Source organism: Carcharhinus amblyrhynchos, chromosome 3 (assembly GCF_965287045.1).
Source record: "Carcharhinus amblyrhynchos chromosome 3, sCarAmb.v2.hapA, whole genome shotgun sequence".
Lineage (NCBI taxonomy): Eukaryota > Metazoa > Chordata > Chondrichthyes > Carcharhiniformes > Carcharhinidae > Carcharhinus > Carcharhinus amblyrhynchos.
In genome coordinates, this window is record NC_137326.1 from 139,531,919 (window position 1) to 139,551,492 (window position 19,574).

The 19,574-nt window shown below is 46.0% G+C and overlaps 1 protein-coding gene and 1 non-coding gene across 2 annotated transcripts in view; one reads left to right on the plus strand and one right to left on the minus strand.

Annotated features, from left to right (window-relative positions):
• Window positions 1-11,418: 11,418 nt before the first annotated feature.
• LOC145341193 (tumor protein p63-regulated gene 1-like protein) overlaps window positions 11,419-19,574 on the minus strand; it is a 66,158-nt gene continuing 58,002 nt past the window's right edge. Inside the window, exons 4-5 of the mRNA XM_080186121.1 lie at window positions 19,132-19,285; window positions 11,419-12,230 (exon numbers count right to left, since the gene is read on the minus strand). Of these exons, the coding sequence (XP_080042247.1) occupies window positions 12,036-12,230; window positions 19,132-19,285 (349 nt within the window). The 3' untranslated portion in view covers window positions 11,419-12,035. The remainder of the gene's footprint in view (window positions 12,231-19,131; window positions 19,286-19,574) is intronic.
• Window positions 14,987-15,149, plus strand: LOC145341653 (U1 spliceosomal RNA). The gene has a single exon (XR_013886418.1). It is a non-coding gene; the product is annotated as a U1 spliceosomal RNA (small nuclear RNA).

Here is a 19,574-nt window from a genome sequence, read left to right on the forward strand (position 1 = left end):
CTAGAACTTCATAAATCACTGGTTAGACCTGAGCTGGGAGATCATTCTGGCCTCTGCACTTTGGGAGAGATATGAAGGCATTCTAAAGGTTAGTAAGGAAGTTGACCAGTATGTTACCAGGAATGAGGAATTTCCGTTATGCGAAGAGGTTGGAGAAGCTCGGAGTGATCTCCTTGGAATGGAGAAGGTTAAGCAGTGACCCCATCCAGAGTTTCAGGATGATGAGAAATTTTGATTGAGCAGATAGAGAAAGGATCTTCACCTTGGTGTGAGAGTCAATAACCAGAAGTGACTGGGTCATAGAGTGCTAGAGATTTGCAGCATGGAAACAGGCCCTTCAGCCCAACTTGTCCATGCTGCCCTTTTTTTAAACCCCTAAGCTAATCCCAATTGCCCACATTGGCCCATATCCCTCTATACCCATTGTACCCATGTAACTATCTAAATGCTTTTTAAAAGACAAGATTGTACCCACCTCTACTACTGCCTCTGGCAGCTTGTTCCAGACACACCCTCTGTGTGAAAAAATTGCCCCTCTGGACACTTTTGTATCTCTCCCCTCTCACCTTAAATCTATGCCCTCTAGATTTAGACCTACCTTTGGGAAAAGATATTGACTATCTAGCTGATTTGTGCCCCTCATTATTTTATAGACCTCTATAAGATCACCCCTCAACCTTCTACGTTCCAGAGAAAAAAGTCCCAGTCTATCCAGCCTCTCCTTATAACTCAAACCATCAAGTCCCAGTAGAATCCCAGTAAATCTCTTCTGCACTCTTACTAGTTAATAATACCCTTTCCATAATAGGGTGACCAGAACTGTACACAGTATTTCAAGTGTGGCCTTACCATTGTCTTGTACAACTTCAATAAGACGTCCAAGCTCCTGTTTTCAACGTTCTGACTGATGAAACCAAGCATGCTGAATGCCTTCTTCATCACTCTGTTGACCTGTGACTCCACTTTCAAGGAGCAATGAACATGTACTCCCCAGATCTTTTTCATCTATAACTCTCCCCAGTGCCCTACCATTAACTGAGTAAGTCCTGCCCCTGGTTCGATCTATCAAAATGCATCCCCTCATATTTGTCTAAATTAAACTCCATCTGCCATTCATCAGCCCACTGGCCCAATTGATCAAGATCAAGATTGATTGCAAATCATTGGCAAAAGATCCAGGGGAAAGGTGAGAAACTGAGAAAGTTTAAAAGTTTATTTATTATTGCCACAAGTAGGCTTACATTAACACTGCAATGAAGGTGGTGAAGCAGAATCCAGAAATCATTTTAGAAGAACGTTGGACAGGGACTCAACATGAAAAAGATACAGGACTGTCAAGGGTTAACATCAGAAGCACATGATGCTGATGTCATTATGATGCCAGATTATGAGATCATGGAGATAACAGCTCTTACCTTTTGTGGAGGTCCAAATGTGTAAATATTTTCTATAAATAAATCATTCTGATTAAAAAGACTATGGAGTCAAGTAGCATACTTTTGGAAAGCTAGATAATCCCCAAATCCTGTCTAAACCCCTACCACACAATACAACAAGAACCATGGTCAGAAACTAGGGGTGTGGACCCAGCATGAGTAAAATAAGATAACTCAGTTTGTTTAAGACATTCTGATGGGCTGGGTATGGATGACAGTGTACGGTTCCAAATCTGCACTCACCTCCTGAAAATCAGCAGCAATAGATCCCATTGATGAGGTACAGGGACTGTTAGTTCTCTGCATAATTGAAAGAAGCAGCAAATATTTAACTTTTATCTATATGTATTGCACCCACAAAACACCAGGTGTGATTTTGTCTTGGATGAGCTTGGGAAACTCTGCATATGCATCTCCGTTCACTAGTGAGTAATCAGTCACCTGGGTTAAATGTGGATCAGAGACATTAAGCAGGATTCTCCAACATCACCCGCAGCTGAGATTTTCCGGTTCCGCTGCAGTGAATAGAGATTTGACTTAATGCCAAATTCTCCATTCCTGCTGGCACTGGTGGAAGGACGAATGAGATCAAAGAATCCAGGCCATTATCAGGTGCGCCTCTTGGATAAAGGCAGAAGTGAATCCCCAAACATTGAGTAATTATAAATGCACATGGCAGATCCCAGGCTTGGCTTCATTGCTAAATAAGCAAACACTGGTTACCAAGTGCCCTTCATCAATAAGGTAACCCCTTCCAATTTCAATTCAAACTTTGTCACCTGATGATTCTGCTTTTCACCTAAAATCTTAACATTTACAGAATTTATGATGGCCGTAGACAAAAATGTGTTGAAAAATGTGTCAGGTTGTGTCATGTTAAGCTCACCAAATATTACACCCTTCTAGTGTGGGTTGATATGATGATTATCATTGTTTCCGAGAATGTTTTAAAGATCTTTTGATTAATGCTAGCTATGAAACTGAATCCTCGAGAGCAACTGGTTCAAGTTCTGGTTTGACTCCTTTTACGGATCCCAGGAAACTCATGGTTTATTCACCACAGAGCCCATTTTCTTGCTAAATGTTTTGGTGAAATACTGTAGATAAAAACTTTTTGTTCTTTGCTGATAAACTGACACTTGCTTGGGTTTGACTCTGTTTTACTGACTGTCCCTCTGACATCACCCTCTCCAGGCTATTTCTCATATGTCAACTGGGGCAGCTAGTGTTTGTAGACAATTCATTTTAGGCAGATTGCATAATGGTGGCATTACAGTTGAGCATGTTTTCACCTGACATTAGGAATCCCAACTCTTGATGGACATCATTACATGACCACTTACTTCTGAGTGACATTCTTTGTCCAGCATATCTATTGGTACTGTGTCTGACCTACCTGCATCATTTGGAAAGAGATTAGAATTTGTCTCCAGAGAACAGAACCATAGAATGCCTATAGTGCAGAAAGAAGCCATTCGCCCATCCAATCTACACCGACTCGCTGATAGACCATTCCGCCCAGGTCCCATGCCCCCTGTCCTATGCCCGTATCCCCACACATTTGACCACAGCCAATCAACCTCATCAATACATCTTTGCATTCATTAAATGATTCTTGAAAGTCAATCCCCCTCTCGAATAATTTTGATGAGTATTCAAAGAATGTCAGCAAAGTATTTTCTAAAATATCCTTTCATTTATCTCTCAGATTTGCTGACAACAATGGCCTGATGAATATGGCCTGAGGTTCAGACAATTGAGGGCAGAGCTTCCAATAGTGGGAGGAGGGAGCCAAAAGCTGGTGTCTGAGGAATGGCAAATTCAGGATTAGGATGTGGTTGTTTAAAATGGAGAGGCTGTGTGGATAGGGAGAGTTTAGGGGCTGGAGGAGGTTAGAGACAGAGGATTTAGAGACTGGAGAAAGTTACAGAGATGAGGGAGCATTGTAGGGGCTACAGAGATAGAGGGCACGTTCTTACTTGCCATTCATGCCATGCTTCCACTGCAGTGAGTTCAGAGAATTTGGCAGACAGCCAGAATGGGAAAATCCCACTGATGTGAATGGTGATAAAATTCCAGCCAGGGAGTTTTTATTGGGTCTGAAGGAGATTACAGGGATAGGGAGAGGTGAGGCCATGGGAGATTTAACTATTAATATGAACAAAGAACAAAGAAAATTGGAGCACAGGAACAGGCCCTTCAAGCCTGCACCAACCCATGCTGCCCGACTGAACTAAAACCCCCTACTATTCCAGGGCCCATATCCCTCTATTCCTATCCAATTCATTATTTGTCAAAATACTCCTTAAAAATCACTATCATATCTGCTTCCACTAACTCCCCTGGCAGTGAGTTCCAGGCACCCACCACCCTCTGTGTAAAAAACTTGCCTCGTACATCTCCTTTAAACCTTGCCTCTCCCACCTTAAACCTATGCCCCCTGGTATTTGACTCTTCTACCCCAGGAGAAAGCTTCAGACTGTCTACTCTGTCCATGACCCTCATAATCTTATAGACTTCTATCAGGTTGCCTCTCAACCTCCATCGTTCCAGTGAGAACAAACCAAGTTTCTCCAACCTCTCCTCATGACTAATGCCCTCCATACTTGGCAGCATCCTGGTAAATCTTTTCTGTACCCCCTCCAAAGCCTCCACACCCTTCTGGTAGTGTGGTGACCAGAATTGAACACTATATTCCAAGTGCGGCCTAAATAAGGTTCTATAAAGTTGCAACATGACTTGCCAATTTGAGTTTTTCCAATTTGAGGGAGATGGGAAACTACTGTAGGTCAGTCATGAAAGGGTCAAGTAGGCCTGGTACAGGTTTCACAACATAACTGCACACACCCCACCTACCCCGTCCCTTACTCTGGGTAGTATATGACTGTAAAGTTGTTAACTCTTAACGCTTCTTAGAAACGAGGGATATCCCCAAAAAATAGAAACAAAACAAGAACAATTCCACATTGAAGCTTCTCAAACTGACTGAACAGTGCCCTCTACACAACAAGAACCAAATTGCACACTTGCTTTGTGTTAAATTGGAACATTGCTGAATAAAGAGCCATGTTGCCAAAGCTTTTCATCTTTTATCGATCAGGACAAATGCAAGAATACCAAATTTCAAACATTATATTTATACTACAGGAAAAAAGGGCGCTGATTGGTTAGCAAGTTGACTTTGATTGGTTAGCCATTGTTCTGGAGAAAGTAATGGGGAACCATAGACTTGCAAAGCACCTGGGTAATTTGAAAGAGGCCCAAGGATTGATCATATTCCTTTTGTTTGCAGAGGATAGGTTGTTACGTAGGTTCTTAGCATACCTTGTAGCACACTTAGGATAGTTAAGTCATTTGTGGAATCGCATCAAACAGCAGACATTTTGTTTTGGTTTTGTGAGCTTGGGTTTTGCGAGCCGAGTACAATCCACACTCTGTCTGTCACAAACAACTGAAGCAGCATGCTGTTTGATTCGATCAACCAGTCACTGGGATATACGACACACATTTCTGGCATCAAGCAGGCACTGAAGTTCATACCTAATGCTGCTCAATTGTGTGGCAGACAGAACGTCTTTCTGGACTGACAGCAGCTTCCCATTAATGGAAAATACCACCCACTTAACATTGCATGATAGCAGAATAACATCAAACCTCCTGAAACTTCGATGGATGAGTGTTTAGTAAGTAAAAATGTCCCGATTGGGACAGGAAAGAAAATAAATACATTTTAATACAATAGTGAGAAAGGATATTAGCTCTGACAATGTGGAGTCCGTATGGGTAGAATTGAGAAATACTAAGGGGTAAAAAATATTAGTGGGTGTCATATATAGATCCTAAACTGCAGTGATGATGTTGGGAATTAAACACAAAATTAGAGATGCATGTAATAAGGGAATATCTGTGATCATGGGTGATTTTAATCTGCACATACATTGGGCAGATCAAATTAGCCACAATGCCTTAGAGGAGGAATTCCTGCAGTGTATACGGGATGGTTCTCTTGACCAATATGTGGAGGAACCAACTAGAGAGCAGGCCATCTTAGACTGAGTACTGTGTAATGATTGCCAATCTAACTGTACGAGACTCCTTGGGGATGAACCACAACATGATGGAATTTTTTATCAAGATGGAGAATGAAGTATTTGATTCAGAGACTAGGGTGCTGAATCTTAATAAAAGAAACTATGAGGATATGAGGCACGAGTTGTCCTTGATAGATTGGGGAGAGTTATTTAAAGGGATGATAGCAGATAGGCAATGGCAAATATTCAAGGAACATATGGGAGAACTGCAGCAACTGTTTATTCCTGTCCGGCACAAAAGCAAAATGGGTAAGATGGCCAATCCATGGCTTACAAAGGAAATTAGAGAGAGTATCCGATCTAAGGAAGAAGCATACAGAGTGGCCAAGAAAAATAATAGATCTGAGGATTGGGGGCAGTTTAGAATTCAGCAAAGAAAGACCAAGAGATTGAGTAAGAAGGGGAAAATATAGTACAAAAGTAAGCTTGCAGGAAAGGTAAGACTGACATTATGGGTTTCTATAGATATGTGAATCAGGGAGATTGGGGCTGATGGGGGGGACATGGGGGCTTGCTTGGGGAGGTCCGGGAGGCCAGCAATCAGGATGGGGGAGGGTCAGAACAGCAGCAATGGGGTATTGCGGGGCTGACTGGCCATCTGGAGGCCAGCAATGCAGGGCCAGTGCACATGCGCTAATCTCCATGCTGACCGATCAGTGCATGGAGAGGCTCGCTCAGTGCTATGCTGCTGGCCTCTGGGACAGGAATAGCCTCTGCCCCAGATTTTCAGAGTGAATCATACTGAGGCATTCTGCAATGCACAGAGTGTGAGAGGTTCATTCTGCCAACCACACTAACAAAACCAGCGGGATTTACTCCCATTTTCCCGCAAGTTGGGAACTGAGGATTTTTTGGGGAGAATCCCGGTCATCACTTTTATTTGTAAAACAGACATGGCTTACTAGCCATGACTCATATCAGAGGAACTTCTAACCTTCAGATAGACATCAGAAACTCATTTGCTCTAAAATAATGCACCAGAGTGCCTTCCTGGAACTGCACAAAGCTTCTTTCCATTTCTCAAGAAGGATTCAGTCCCTAGAGTCATTGCATCTCTAAGAACAAAAGGAATCCTGACTCCTATTAAACACCTAAAAATTCCAGACCTGCGAAAATACATCCTCCGTCCAACATCTCGGAGAAGTGGGATGAGGTATGTCACATGGCCTCCTCCAAGCTACTACAACTTGTAATACTTCCCAGTGGATCTGAACCCAGATAGGTGCTGCCTGACCTCCAAAGTATACAGGACTCAAGACAACGGCCTGAGCTGTCTGCCATCTTACCATCAAATAAGTAGCAGCCAAAGTAATTCTGTCCAGGTACAATTGCCTGGCCCTCATCTACAGCTAGAACCATTGGAAGGTTGGACCTGTTGCCTTCAAGTCAAATGCAATTCTATTGTCTTCTCTCCTTGTGGAAGCTTCATTTCTGAAAAGACAGACTATCCTGCAGTAGTCAACCAACCTACCCTCAGAAGAAATCCTTCATTAGACGTTTGATTCTGGACTCACGTGAAATGATAACTTGTATTTTTATTGTGGTCTGGCCCTGCACCCCTTTCTTTCAATTATCCTTTTATTGTTTGGGTGTAAAAGGGGCAGTTGTTGTGAAGCCCCTTTCCTGGGTTGTGTGCTTGTGTGAAATAAAGCAACCATGTTACTTCATTTTATCTGAGTTTGCTGTGCAAGTTATTCACTGAGGATCAAAACACTCCAAATATACCACCACTCATAAAGAGGGAACTCAAAAATACTTTTCTGTTTACAGGCAGTGAGAGGAGAAACAGGACTGTTTAAATGACACATGGGTGTACATGATGTTGTCTGATGTGTCTCATTGGACCATCATTCAATGGCAGAATGGTGTGTAACTGAAACATGGGCAAGGTTCTCTGGCCATTCATGCCAGCGGATTTCTCCAGTCCCGCTGCAGTGAATGGAAATTTGGCCAAGCAGCAAATTCTCTGTCCTTGCTGGCAGCGGCAGCAGGATGTGAAGGGCTGGAGAATTCAGGTTTACTCTCTACATACAGCAACTTGGGGACTGAGGCTGTACTGAAAAGTCCTGCTCTCTGAACCAATTGTGCCCAGCACAGGATATATGCTTTAAACCACTCTCAGCTTTAAAAGAACTTAATTTCTGTTGCAATTATCCCAATTTTATGATTTCTAAAAATGCTTTACACCCAACAAAGAGCTTTTTGAAGTTTAATCTGTTATAATGGAGGGGAACATGGCAGCCAATCTGTCCATAGAAAGATCCCACAAAGAGCAACAGGATAATGACTGGATAATCTGTTGTAATGGTGCTGGTTGTGGGATAAACATTGGGCGGCACATAGAGAATAATTCTTCCCATGGATCGTTTCCATTCATCAGAAAGAGTGGATAATGCGTAGGTTTAGCAGCCTCTGCACACTTCCTTGGATTCCTACATCACTACGGTGTTTTTATTTGTATGTTTCAGAAAGCAGTTATAGTTTCATGCTGAGGTTAACAATCCAGTCAGCAGTTTGGGCTGACACAGTGTGAATAGATGGGATGCCACCAGGAATGGATCTGTAGGGGCAGGAGTTGAGTGTGTGGGTAATGACTCTCATAGTTACAACTCGGTTCTTCCGCACTTTCAGGAGTATTTGTTTGGTTGTAAAGCACTTTGATTTGACTTGATTTATTATTGTAACTTGTATTAACATACAGTGAAAAGTATTGTTTCTTGCGCTAAACAGATAAAGCATACCGTTCATAGAGAAGGAAACGAGAGAATGTTAAAGTCATAGCTAGAGTGTAGAGAAAGATCAACATAATGCAAGGTAAGTCCATTCAAAAGTCTGATGGCAGCAGGGAAGAAGCTGTTCTTGAGTTAGTTGGTACGTGACCTCAAACTTTTGTATCTTTTTTCTGACATAAGAACATAAGAAGTAGGAGCAGGAGTAGGCCATCTAGCCCTTCGAGCCTGCCCCGCCATTCAATAAGATCATGGCTGATCTGAAGTGGATCAGTTCCACTTTCCCGCTTTCTCCCCATAACCCTTAATTCCCCTACCTACCAAAAACCTATCTACCCGTGACTTAAATATATTTAGCAAGGTAGCCTCCACCACATCAATGGGCAGAGAATTCCAGAGATTCACCACCCTTTGAGTGAAGAAGTTCCTCCTCAACTCCGTTCTAAACTGCACCCCCCCTTATCTTGACGCTGTGCCCTCTAGTCCTGCTGTCCTTTCTGAGCAGGAAGAATCTCTCTACCTCTACCCTATCCATCCCCTTCATTATCTTATAAGTCTCTATAAGATCCCCCCTCATCCTTCTAAACTCCAACGAGTACAGACCCAGTCTATTTAGTCTCTCTTCATAGTCCAACCACCTCATCTCAGGTATCAGCCTAGTGAACCTCCTCTGCACTCTGTCCAAGGCCAAAATATCCTTGCGCAAGTGCGGCAACCAAAACTGCACACAGTACTCCAGCTGCAGCCTCACCAGTGCCCTGTACAGTCGCAGCAAGACCTCCCTGCTTTTATATTCTATCCCCCTCGCTATAAAGGCCAGCATTCCATTCGCCTTCTTGATCACCTGCTGCACCTGCAGACTGGATTTTTGCGACTCATGCACAAGGATCCCCAGGTCCCTCTGCACTGTAGCATGCTGCAGCTTTTCGCCCTTTAAATAGTAATCCCTCCTACTATTATTCCTGCCAAAGTGGATAACCTCACACTTGCTAACATTGTACTCCATCTGCCAGGTCCTCGCCCACTCGCTCAGCCTATCTAGATCCCTCTGCAGACTTTCCACACCCTCCACACAATTTGCTTTTCCACTCATCTTCATGTCATCAGCAAATTTCGTCACCCTACACTCAGCCCCCTCCTTCAGATCATCTGTATAAATGGTAAATAGCTGAGGCCCCAGCACCGATCCCTGGGGCACTCCACTAGTCACCAACCACCAATCAGAATAGCACCCATTGATACCAACTCTCTGCCTCCTATTAGACAGCCAATCCTCTATCCACGCTTATATCTTACCCCCAACTCCATGCCCCCTAACCTTCTGAAGCAGTTTGAACCTTCTGACGGAAGAAGGTGAGAGAATGGCTGGGGTGCATGGGGTCCCTAATTATACTGGCTGCTTTGCCGAGGCAGCGAGAAGTGTAGACAGAGTCAGTGGATAGGAGGCTGGTTTGCATGATGGATTGAGCTACATTCATAACCCTTTGTAGTTTCTTGCGGTCTTGGACAGAGCAGGAGTCATACCAAGCTGTGATACAACCAAAAAGAATGCTTTCTATTGTGCATCTGTAAAAGTTGGTGAGAGTTGTAGCTGACATGCCAAATTTCCTTAGTCTTCTGAGAAAGTAGAGGTATTGGTGGGCTTTCTTAACTATAGTGTTGGTGTGGGGGAGGGGGACTAGAACAGGCTGTTGGTGATCTGGACACCTAAAAATTTGAAGCTCTTGACCCTTTCTACTTTGTCCCCATTGATGTAGATAGGGGTGTGTTCTCCTCTATGCTTCCTGAAGTCAATGACAATCTCCTTCATTTTGTGACACTCAGGGAGAGATTATTGTCTCTGCATTAATTCTCTATCTCATTCCTGTACTCTGTATCATCATTGTTTGAGATCTGTCCCACTACAGTGGTGTCATCAACAAACTTGAAAATCAAATTGGAGGGGAATTTGGTCACACAGTCATAGATCTATAAGGTTTAAGGTAGGGGGCTGAGAACACACTCCTGTGGGGCACCGGTGTTGAGGATGATTGCGGAGGAGGTGTTGTTGTCTATCCTTGCTGATTGTGGTCTGTGAGTTTGGAAGTTCAAGGTCCAGTTGCAGAGGGAGGAGTTGAGGTCCAGGCCATGGTGTTTGGAAATGAGTTTTGTGGGAATAATAGTGTAGAAGACTGAACTGTAGTCCTTAATAGGGATCTGACATAGGTGTCCTTGTTAACTAGGTGTTCCAGGGTTGAGTGCAGGACCAGGGAGATGGTGTCTGCTGTGGATATGTTGCAGCGATAGGCAAACTGTAGTGGATCCAAGTAGTCTGGGAGGCTGGAATTGATTTGTGCCATGACTAAGCTTTCGAAGCACTTCATAATGATGGATGTCAGAGCCACCAGACAATAGTCATTTCGGCACACTGCTTGGTTTTTCTTAGGGACCGGGATGATGATCATTTTCTTAAAGCAGATTCACTATATGAATGCAAATTGTTCTTTCTTTCAGAAGAGCATTTGGATATTTAGCCTAGATTCTATTCCGAACTCTCTGGAATAGGATTCAGACCATAATCACAAACCCCAGAGGTGATAGTGCTATCCACAAGACCAATATTGACACCTTAAACATCTGCAGGTAAAATCTGGACCGCTCACATGTAGTCGGGGGTTCTTTAATTAAAAGTACAACTGTTAAAAAGTTGCCTAGAGAAGCGAGAATTCAGAATAAAAGTAGGGACTCCTAGGGTGAGGCTGCTTCCCCAGTGTTACCCCTTATGCTCTTATCAACATCCACCTCAATGTTTCATCAACATCAGTCCCCAGTGTACAGGAACACCTGTCTCTCTGGTCTATGGAGGACATTTTCTCTGTACAGGATGGTGGACTGAGCATTGACTATGACTGGAAACTGGGTACTTTATTTGGTCAGGACTGATGGCACTGGGCGCTGAATGTGAATGGCTGCTGTCATTTAGATCAAAGTCTGAGGCTGAAGAATGGTTTGATCTCTAGGTGTGGAGATGCTGGCGTTGAACTGGAGTAAACACAATAAGAAGTCTCACAACACCAGGTTAAACCTTTAACCTGCTGTTGTGAGACTTCTTACTGAGTTGATCTCTAGGTACAGAAGCGTAGCTCATTTCCTCAAAGACTGGGCCAATGACAGTGAAACGCATAAGCAAGATCTTCTTTTATTCAGCCCTGTCCATAGTTACGTTCTTTTGTCAAAGGCAGCAACATTAAACTGTCACAATTTACAAAGAAATCATAAGTGACATTATATTAAAAATCAGGTGGTTGAGACATGAAGGATTGCTGTAAAAAATTTCTGTTGAGATTTAAGTAGTGAGCTAAGAGAATTATACATGAAATGTATCAGAGAGTTTTTGTTTTAACAAACGTGATACATTAAATACACCCAGGAAAAAACACAATATAAAATAATTATCCACAAAGAATGGTTTGACTATTTATTGATGTTATTTTAGTTCTTATCGATGTGTTACTGCCATAGATCAGTCTGCAGTCTGCGTTAGTTTGTCTAATATTCTCAATCAGCTATTGACAGAACCATGTGATTCAATAGGATTCATTGCCCAGTTTATAGAATAGAATCAGCAGCTTTAATGATTATTTTGATTGGAAGATCACATACCATGATGTCAGTGGAATCAGGGCTTTGATATGTGATTCTCAAATCTCCAACAAATTTAGTTACAAAGCAGATCAGAATGAAGAATCAATCACAAGACATTAAAAAACCCTTCAAATTTAAATAGAAATGAAGTCAGACTAGAAACCCACAGAGCCCCGAGCCAGTGAGTACCCCAGTCTGTTCTCATTGCCGACAAGAGACAGGACCCCAATGTAAGTGTCAATGGCAATTGGATGATCCAATACCAGTGCCCCATTGGCTCTGCCAGGAACTGGATCCATTTGATAGGCTCTTTGGACAGCAAGAGCAAGTTCTGCTTTGAAGTTTTCAAGCTGCAAAAAGAGAATTAGGAAAAGATTAACATGAGAACAGATCACTGAAAAGGTACCTGTAAAAACATACATGTCAAAACACATGTAAACATACATGTCAAACATACATGCAAACATACTTGTCAAAACACACTTGTAAACATATGTGTAAATATACATGTAAACATATATGTAAACGTATATGTCAAAACATACATGTCAACCCTACATGTAAAACATCCATGTAAAAATATACATGTAAAAAAAACTCAACAGTGAAGCACACAGTTTAAAAAGGTTAGGGTAATGTTGGTTTTGATGAATGATCTTTGACCTAACCATGAACCCTGTTTCTCTCTCCACAGATACTGTCTGAGTATTTCTAGCATTTTCTGTTTTTATTTATTGGTGATTATATCACTGGACAGGAATCCAGGATCCTGGACCAATGACCTGGAAACACTAATTTCAATCTCACCACAGTAGCAGAGAAATTAAAATTACAGTTAATGTCAGCACATGTGATGATTGTGGTAAAAACCCAACTGCTCCACTCTCCTTTAGGGAAGGAAATCTGTTGTCCTTCCCCACTTGGTTCATCATGTGACTCCTGACCCATATCCATGTGGCTGGCTCTCAACTGCTCCCTGAAATGGCCAAGTGAGACACTCAGTTTGACCAAAACCATTACAATTGCTGTGGTTCAAGAAGGTGGTTCAACACCTTATCCTCAAAGGCAATTAAGGATGGACAGTAAATGTTGATCTGACCAATGGTACTCATATCCTCTGAATGAAGAAAAATATTCTACAAGATACCACCGATTAAGAACATGTATACAAAGTTCCACTGCACCAAGGATGCCATATGTAAAAGGTTTTACTCAACATCAAGAAAACAGCCACAATTCTCTGACCTCATCCGTGCCTGGGATTCTGGTCTGGCTGCAGTGGATGAAATTTTGGCTGAGCGCCAAATTCTCTGTTCTCACTGGCAGTGGAGACGGGGTGATCGAGATGAATTCTGGGCAATATCTCCAAGATTCTATTGAACACCAACAATACATTACCAGGCTGTAACAAGTGAAAGTGGACTGGCAACAGATGCTGACCAGAAGTCACCAGCCTACATATTTACTGTCCTTTTCAATCTCTAGATTGATCACTTCGCCGAATCTCAAACAGAAGAAACTCAGCCAAGGAAAACTCAAAGTCATAAGAACCCAGCTCAGCATTCTGAGGAACCTCCTCACCAACCTCTTCACGCTTTGGCTGCGATTCTCCACGATGCAGCAGGCTGGGAAAAGTGGCGTGGGGAGCTGTGTGCGGATTTCACCTGAGCGTTTGCACCTTCTAGTGTCTCCCAGTGCTGGATTTCAGGCTGCGCTGGAAGTTGGTGGGGAGGCAGGTCTAACACTTAAATGATACTTTAAATGTCATTTAACTGCTATTAGCGGGCCTGGGACTGTATTCTCCAGACCCGCTAGTCTCTCCCACCCCACCAGAGTGTTTCACCCCAACAGGGATTACTATTGCTCCCCACTTTCAGGGAACTAGTGGGGTGACCCCTCTGGAGTGAAGGGGGACAATTGGGCCCTAGGGTGTCAAGTGGTGGGAGGTTGCTGCCTCCTGGGCATGTCTGGTAGTGCCAGCCTATGCCCCCTGGCACTGCCCAAGGTGCAAAGTAGTAATGCACATGGGGCATCATGGCATTGCCCATTGGGCAGTTTCAAGGTGGCAGGGCATATGGGGGAGGAGCCTACGGGGGAGGAGCTTAGAGGGTTATCAGTGGGGGTGGAGGTCCCACTGCCATTCTGCCATTGGGATTGATGGGGCTGGAGGGAGAATAGCGATCGGGATGGGCTGGGAGAGAGAGCGGAGCTGCCTAGGGCAGGGGGGTGAGATTGACACTGGGGGGGGAGTGGGGGCAGTGGGTTGGAGATCAGGGCAGTCTAGGACGGGGCGGGTGGGTGTCAAGGCTGGACCGGGAATGGTCGCAGGGATCACGATCAGGCTGTGGGAAGGGTTGAGGGGGAAGCATAGTGGGGATCCCGGGCTTTCCAGCAATCGAGCTGGCCAGCAAACAGGAGGCTGACAGTTTGGGACCACTGCGCATGTGCAGAGGCTCGCTGGTTTCAGTCCCCGGGTGGGAATCGCCCCTGCCCACTGATTTATAATGATATTCGCCTTGGTGCCCTCTGCACTGCACAGAATGTGAGAAATTCTAGTGTGACCTCTCACTGAAAGAACGTGTGAATTACTCCATTTTTCCCTCAAATTAAACACCTAGAATTTTTTGGGAGAATTCCACCCTTTAATGCCCTTTGAAACTCACAGTCAGTTAATTGACTCTCAGATTTACCCTCGCACCAGTTCTCCACTCAAGTCAAATTCAGTCTCAATTAACCCTCCAATGCAATTCCAGTCCGATTTTATTTTGGTCCAACTCAAAATTAAAAGTGTAAATTTATCCCTGAGAGTTGGCAAACACAAGACAAACCACAAAAGGTAGACTGAATTATTTGTCACTTGTACATGACACACGATTCCTCCCCATTTCAAAACAAACAAAGCAGGTTTTTTGCCAATGGTAATTTTCTTCTGAAGAAAACATACTTTGCAAACTAAAGGAGGCTTTGATCAGGTTACTGACCAAACGTCAACATCATGCAAAACTTGTCTTCTCTTCCTGCTTAATGACAGTGCTGATTGTTCACTTGCATGACAGCTATAAACCAGAGCCCATCAGCAAAGAATCTCCTGTTCTCCAGAGGTGTAGTACGACCTGGCAGGGGTGAAGCCATGATCAAGCAGGTGAATCGCCCAGGATGAGGCTATCCCATTGCACTCCGGGTGTGCTGATGCCTGCGATGTCCCCAAATGCAGGATACTTGAAGGCAAAATTTGTGGTGGTGGGGGACTGCGTTCACGCTCTCCCCTGATTTACAAATCAAAAATAGAACTCCAGAGGTATAGTGTTGTGCACTGTCAGAAGGTCAATGCTGAGGGAGCGCCGCAATGTCAGAAGGTCAATGCTGAGGGAGTGCCGCACTGTCAGAGGGTCAGTGCTGAGGGAGTGCCGCACTGTCAGAGGGTCAGTGCTGAGGGAGTGCCGCACTGTCAGAGGGTCAGTGCTGAGGGAGTGCCGCACTGTCAGAGGGTCAGTGCTGAGGGAGTGCCGCACTGTCAGAGGGTCAGTACTGAGGGAGTGCCACACTGTCAGAGGGTCAGTGCTGAGGGAGTGCCGCACTGTCAGAGGGTCAGTGCTGAGGGAGTGCCGCACTGTCAGAGGGTCAGTGCTGAGGGAGTGCCGCACTGTCAGAGGGTCAGTACTGAGGGAGTGCCGCACTGTCAGAGGGTCAGTGCTGAGGGAGTGCCGCACTGTCAGAGGGTCAGTGCTGAGGGAGTGCCGCACTGTCAGAGGGTCAGTGCTGAGGGAGTGCCGCACTGTCAGAGGGTCAGTACTGAGGGAGTGCCGCATTGTCAGAGGGTCAGTGCTGAGGGAGTGCCGCACTGTCAGAGGGTCAGTGCTGAGAGAGTGCCACACTGTCAGAGTGTCAGTACTGAGGGAGTGCCGCACTGTCAGAGGGTCAGTGCTGAGGGAGTGCCGCACTGTCAGAGGGTCAATGCTGAGAGAGTGCCACACTGTCAGAGGGTCAGTGCTGAGGGAGTGCCGCACTGTCAGAAGGTCAATGCTGAGGGAGCGCCGCAATGTCAGAAGGTCAATGCTGAGGGAGTGCCGCACTGTCAGAGGGTCAGTACTGAGGGAGCGCCGCACTGTCAGAGGGTCAGTGCTGAGGGAGTGCCGCACTGTCAGAAGGTCAGTACTGAGGGAGTGCCGCACTGTCAGAGGGTCAGTGCTGAGGGAGTGCCGCACTGTCAGAGGGTCAGTACTGAGGGAGTGCCGCACTGTCAGAGGGTCAGTACTGAGGGAGTGCCGCACTATCAGAGGGTCAGTACTGAGGGAGTGCCGCACTGTCAGAGGGCCAGTGCTGAGGGAGTGCCGCACTGTCAGAGGGTCAGTGCTGAGGGAGTGCCGCACTGTCAGAGGGTCAGTGCTGAGGGAGTGCCGCACTGTCAGAGGGTCAGTGCTGAGGGAGTGCCGCACTGTCAGAGGGTCAGTACTGAGGGAGTGCCGCACTGTCAGAGGGTCAGTACTGAGGGAGTGCCGCACTATCAGAGGGTCAGTACTGAGGGAGTGCCGCACTGTCAGAGGGCCAGTGCTGAGGGAGTGCCGCACTGTCAGAGGGTCAGTGCTGAGGGAGTGCCGCACTGTCAGAGGGTCAGTGCTGAGGGAGTGCCGCACTGTCAGAGGGTCAGTGCTGAGGGAGTGCCGCACTGTCAGAGGGTCAGTGCTGAGGGAGTGCCGCACTGTCAGAAGGTCAATGCTGAGGGAGTGCTGCACTGTCAGCAGGTCAGTGCTGAGGGAGTGCCGCACTGTCAGAGGGTCAGTGCTGAGGGAGTGCCGCACTGTCAGAGGGTCAGTGCTGAGGGAGTGCCGCACTGTCAGAAGGTCAATGCTGAGGGAGTGCTGCACTGTCAGCAGGTCAGTGCTGAGGGAGTGCCGCACTGTCAGAGGGTCAGTGCTGAGGGAGTGCCGCACTGTCAGAGGGTCAGTGCTGAGGGAGTGCCGCACTGTCAGAAGGTCAATGCTGAGGGAGTGCTGCACTGTCAGCAGGTCAGTGCTGAGGGAGTGCCGCACTGTCAGCAGGTCAGTGCTGAGGGAGTGCCGCACTGTCAGAGGGTCAGTGCTGAGGGAGTGCCGCACTGTCAGAGGGTCAGTGCTGAGGGAGTGCCGCACTGCCAGAGGGTCAGTGCTGAGGGAGTGCCGCACTGTCAGAAGGTCAATGCTGAGGGAGTGCTGCACTGTCAGCAGGTCAGTGCTGAGGGAGTGCCGCACTGTCAGCAGGTCAGTGCTGAGGGAGTGCCGCACTGTCAGAGGGTCAGTGCTGAGGGAGTGCCGCACTGTCAGAGGGTCAGTGCTGAGGGAGTGCCGCACTGTCAGAGGGTCAGTGTTGAGGGAGTCCCGCACTGCCAGAGGGTCAGTGCTGAGGGAGTGCCGCACTGTCAGAGGGTCAGTGTTGAGGGAGTGCCGCACTGTCAGAGGGTCGCTGTCATTAACATTGACAGTGGCGGTGGGGGCGGTGGGGGCGTTGGGGGCGGTGGGGGCGTTGGGGGCGGTGGGGGCGTTGGGGGCGGTGGGGGCGGTGGGGGTGGGGGGGATGTGGGGTATTGCATCATTGACTGGGGAAGGGGGGAATACCAGGATTTGATGAAGAGGGTGAATGAAATAAGCAACGCCCTCGCTCACTGCGGTGTTATTGAGTTTTACTCGGATGAATTCACATGGCAAGGGTCCGTTCTTCGACAGGTGTTGTATTAAAACACAAACTGCCCAAGGCATTGCCTGAACTGGAGCAAAGTGAGCCAGTTCCTTTCACCGCTGTGAGAACCAAATCCGGTTTAGTGACTCTCTGCCAATAAAGACATCATCATCATTTCATTAAAGCTTATCTGCCTGAGGGAAATGAGAGCACAGGCTTAAATTGTGGGAACCAACAGTGACTAACAGCAAAACAATTGGTATAAAGGTTTGGCTGTTATTGAGGTGACAGGTTGTACATTCTATTGTATAAAGAACACCAAAATTCAGGGTGAGCAACATGGCTGCCATTTTGTGCAGAACTGAGAATAGAGAATGGTTAGGTGTGACGAGGTCTGTAAGGTTTCACAGAATAGAGGGTGAATATGTACAAATAGTGAATGAAATTTAATTTTATTTTATTCATTCATCAGGTGTGAGTATCACTGGTTATAGCAGCATTTATTGCACATCCCTAATTGTAGGGTGAGGATGGCAGGGTGAGGGGGGCAGGGTGAGGGGGGCAGGGTGAGGGGGGCAGGGTGAGGGGGCAGAGTGAAGGGCAAAGTGAGAGGTGGCAAAGTGCGGGGTGGCAGGGTGAGTGATAGCAAAGTGAGGAGAGGCAGGGTGAGGGGTGGCATGGTGAGGGGTGACCGGGTGGCAGGATGAGATGAGGAGTGGGAGGATAAGTTAAGTTAAATTTTATTTATTAAAGTTGCAAATAGGTTTACATTAACACTGCAATGAAGTTACTATGAAAACTCCCTAGTCGCCACACTCTGGTGCCTCTTCAGGTACACTGAGGGAGAATTTAGCACAGTCAATGCACCTAACCAGCATGTCTTTAGGACTGTGGGAGGAAACTGGAGCACCCGGAGGAAACCTATGGGGAAAAGTGCAGACACTGACCCCAGGTGGGATTCGAACCTGGGTCCCTGGAACTGTGAGACAGCGGTGTTAATCACTGTGCCATCGTGCTGTCTTGGGGGAATGACAGAGTGAGAGTAGGAGTGGCAGGGAGTAAGGATGAGACGGCCTTTTCTGCAAGGGAGTTAGAGTGAGTGTGAATACAATGGAGTTTGGAGTCAGAGGAATATCAGAGAACACAGTAAGTTGCCTATGTATTGAGTTTATTAATGCAACTTTGCATTGATAAGATTCTGAGAACAGATGTCCGATTCTTAGAGTTGCTTCCTGCTGAACTGGTTGGATTCTCACCCAAGTGCCCAGTGTTCAGGTGTTAACCTGGACTGTGAGTGTCACTGGGCTGGAGGGAATGTGATCTTTGCCACATACAACTTCTAAACATCTGTCCTTATAAGCAGCTTGGTGACCAGGACAGGACTGGGGATGATTGCTGGAAGAAAGGACTATGGGATCATCCTATACTGTTGTGCTCAGTACTTTAGCAGCCAGGATATGGCCTAATTCGAAGAACAAGTTAACAAATGAGCAGTCTGTATGGTCTTGAGTTCCTCACGGATACCAAGCGGCACATCAGCAATCTTAAAGTTAGAACAAGGCAGAACACCTCCTCCCTCAACTCCAAATTCACTCCTACCTTACAAAGGTTGGTGAACCTCTCAGTGGCGTTCAAGGCCGGATGTTCAACAAAGGTTGTGTATGGAATCTCTTCACTCCAAGGATTCCAGCGGGCGATGAAAGATGCTTCTCGAAGTTTGTCCCAGTGAAGACGAACGCCTTTACCATCCCTCCTGCAGAATGAGACAGCATCGCAGGAAATGGAACCAACAATAGTGTACAGATTTACAGCAATTAGCAAAAGAGTCATGAGGAGAAACATTTTCACACAGCGAATCCGGATCTGGAACACATTGGTGGAAGGAAGTTCAATGAAGCATTTAAAAGGGAAATAGACTGTTATCTGAAAAGGAATAATGTTCAGGGTTATGGGAAAAGGTGACAGTAAGGGGCAATTTTGCATAGTCAATGAACTTAACCCGCACGTCTTTGGAGAATGGGAGGAAACTGGAGCACCCAAAG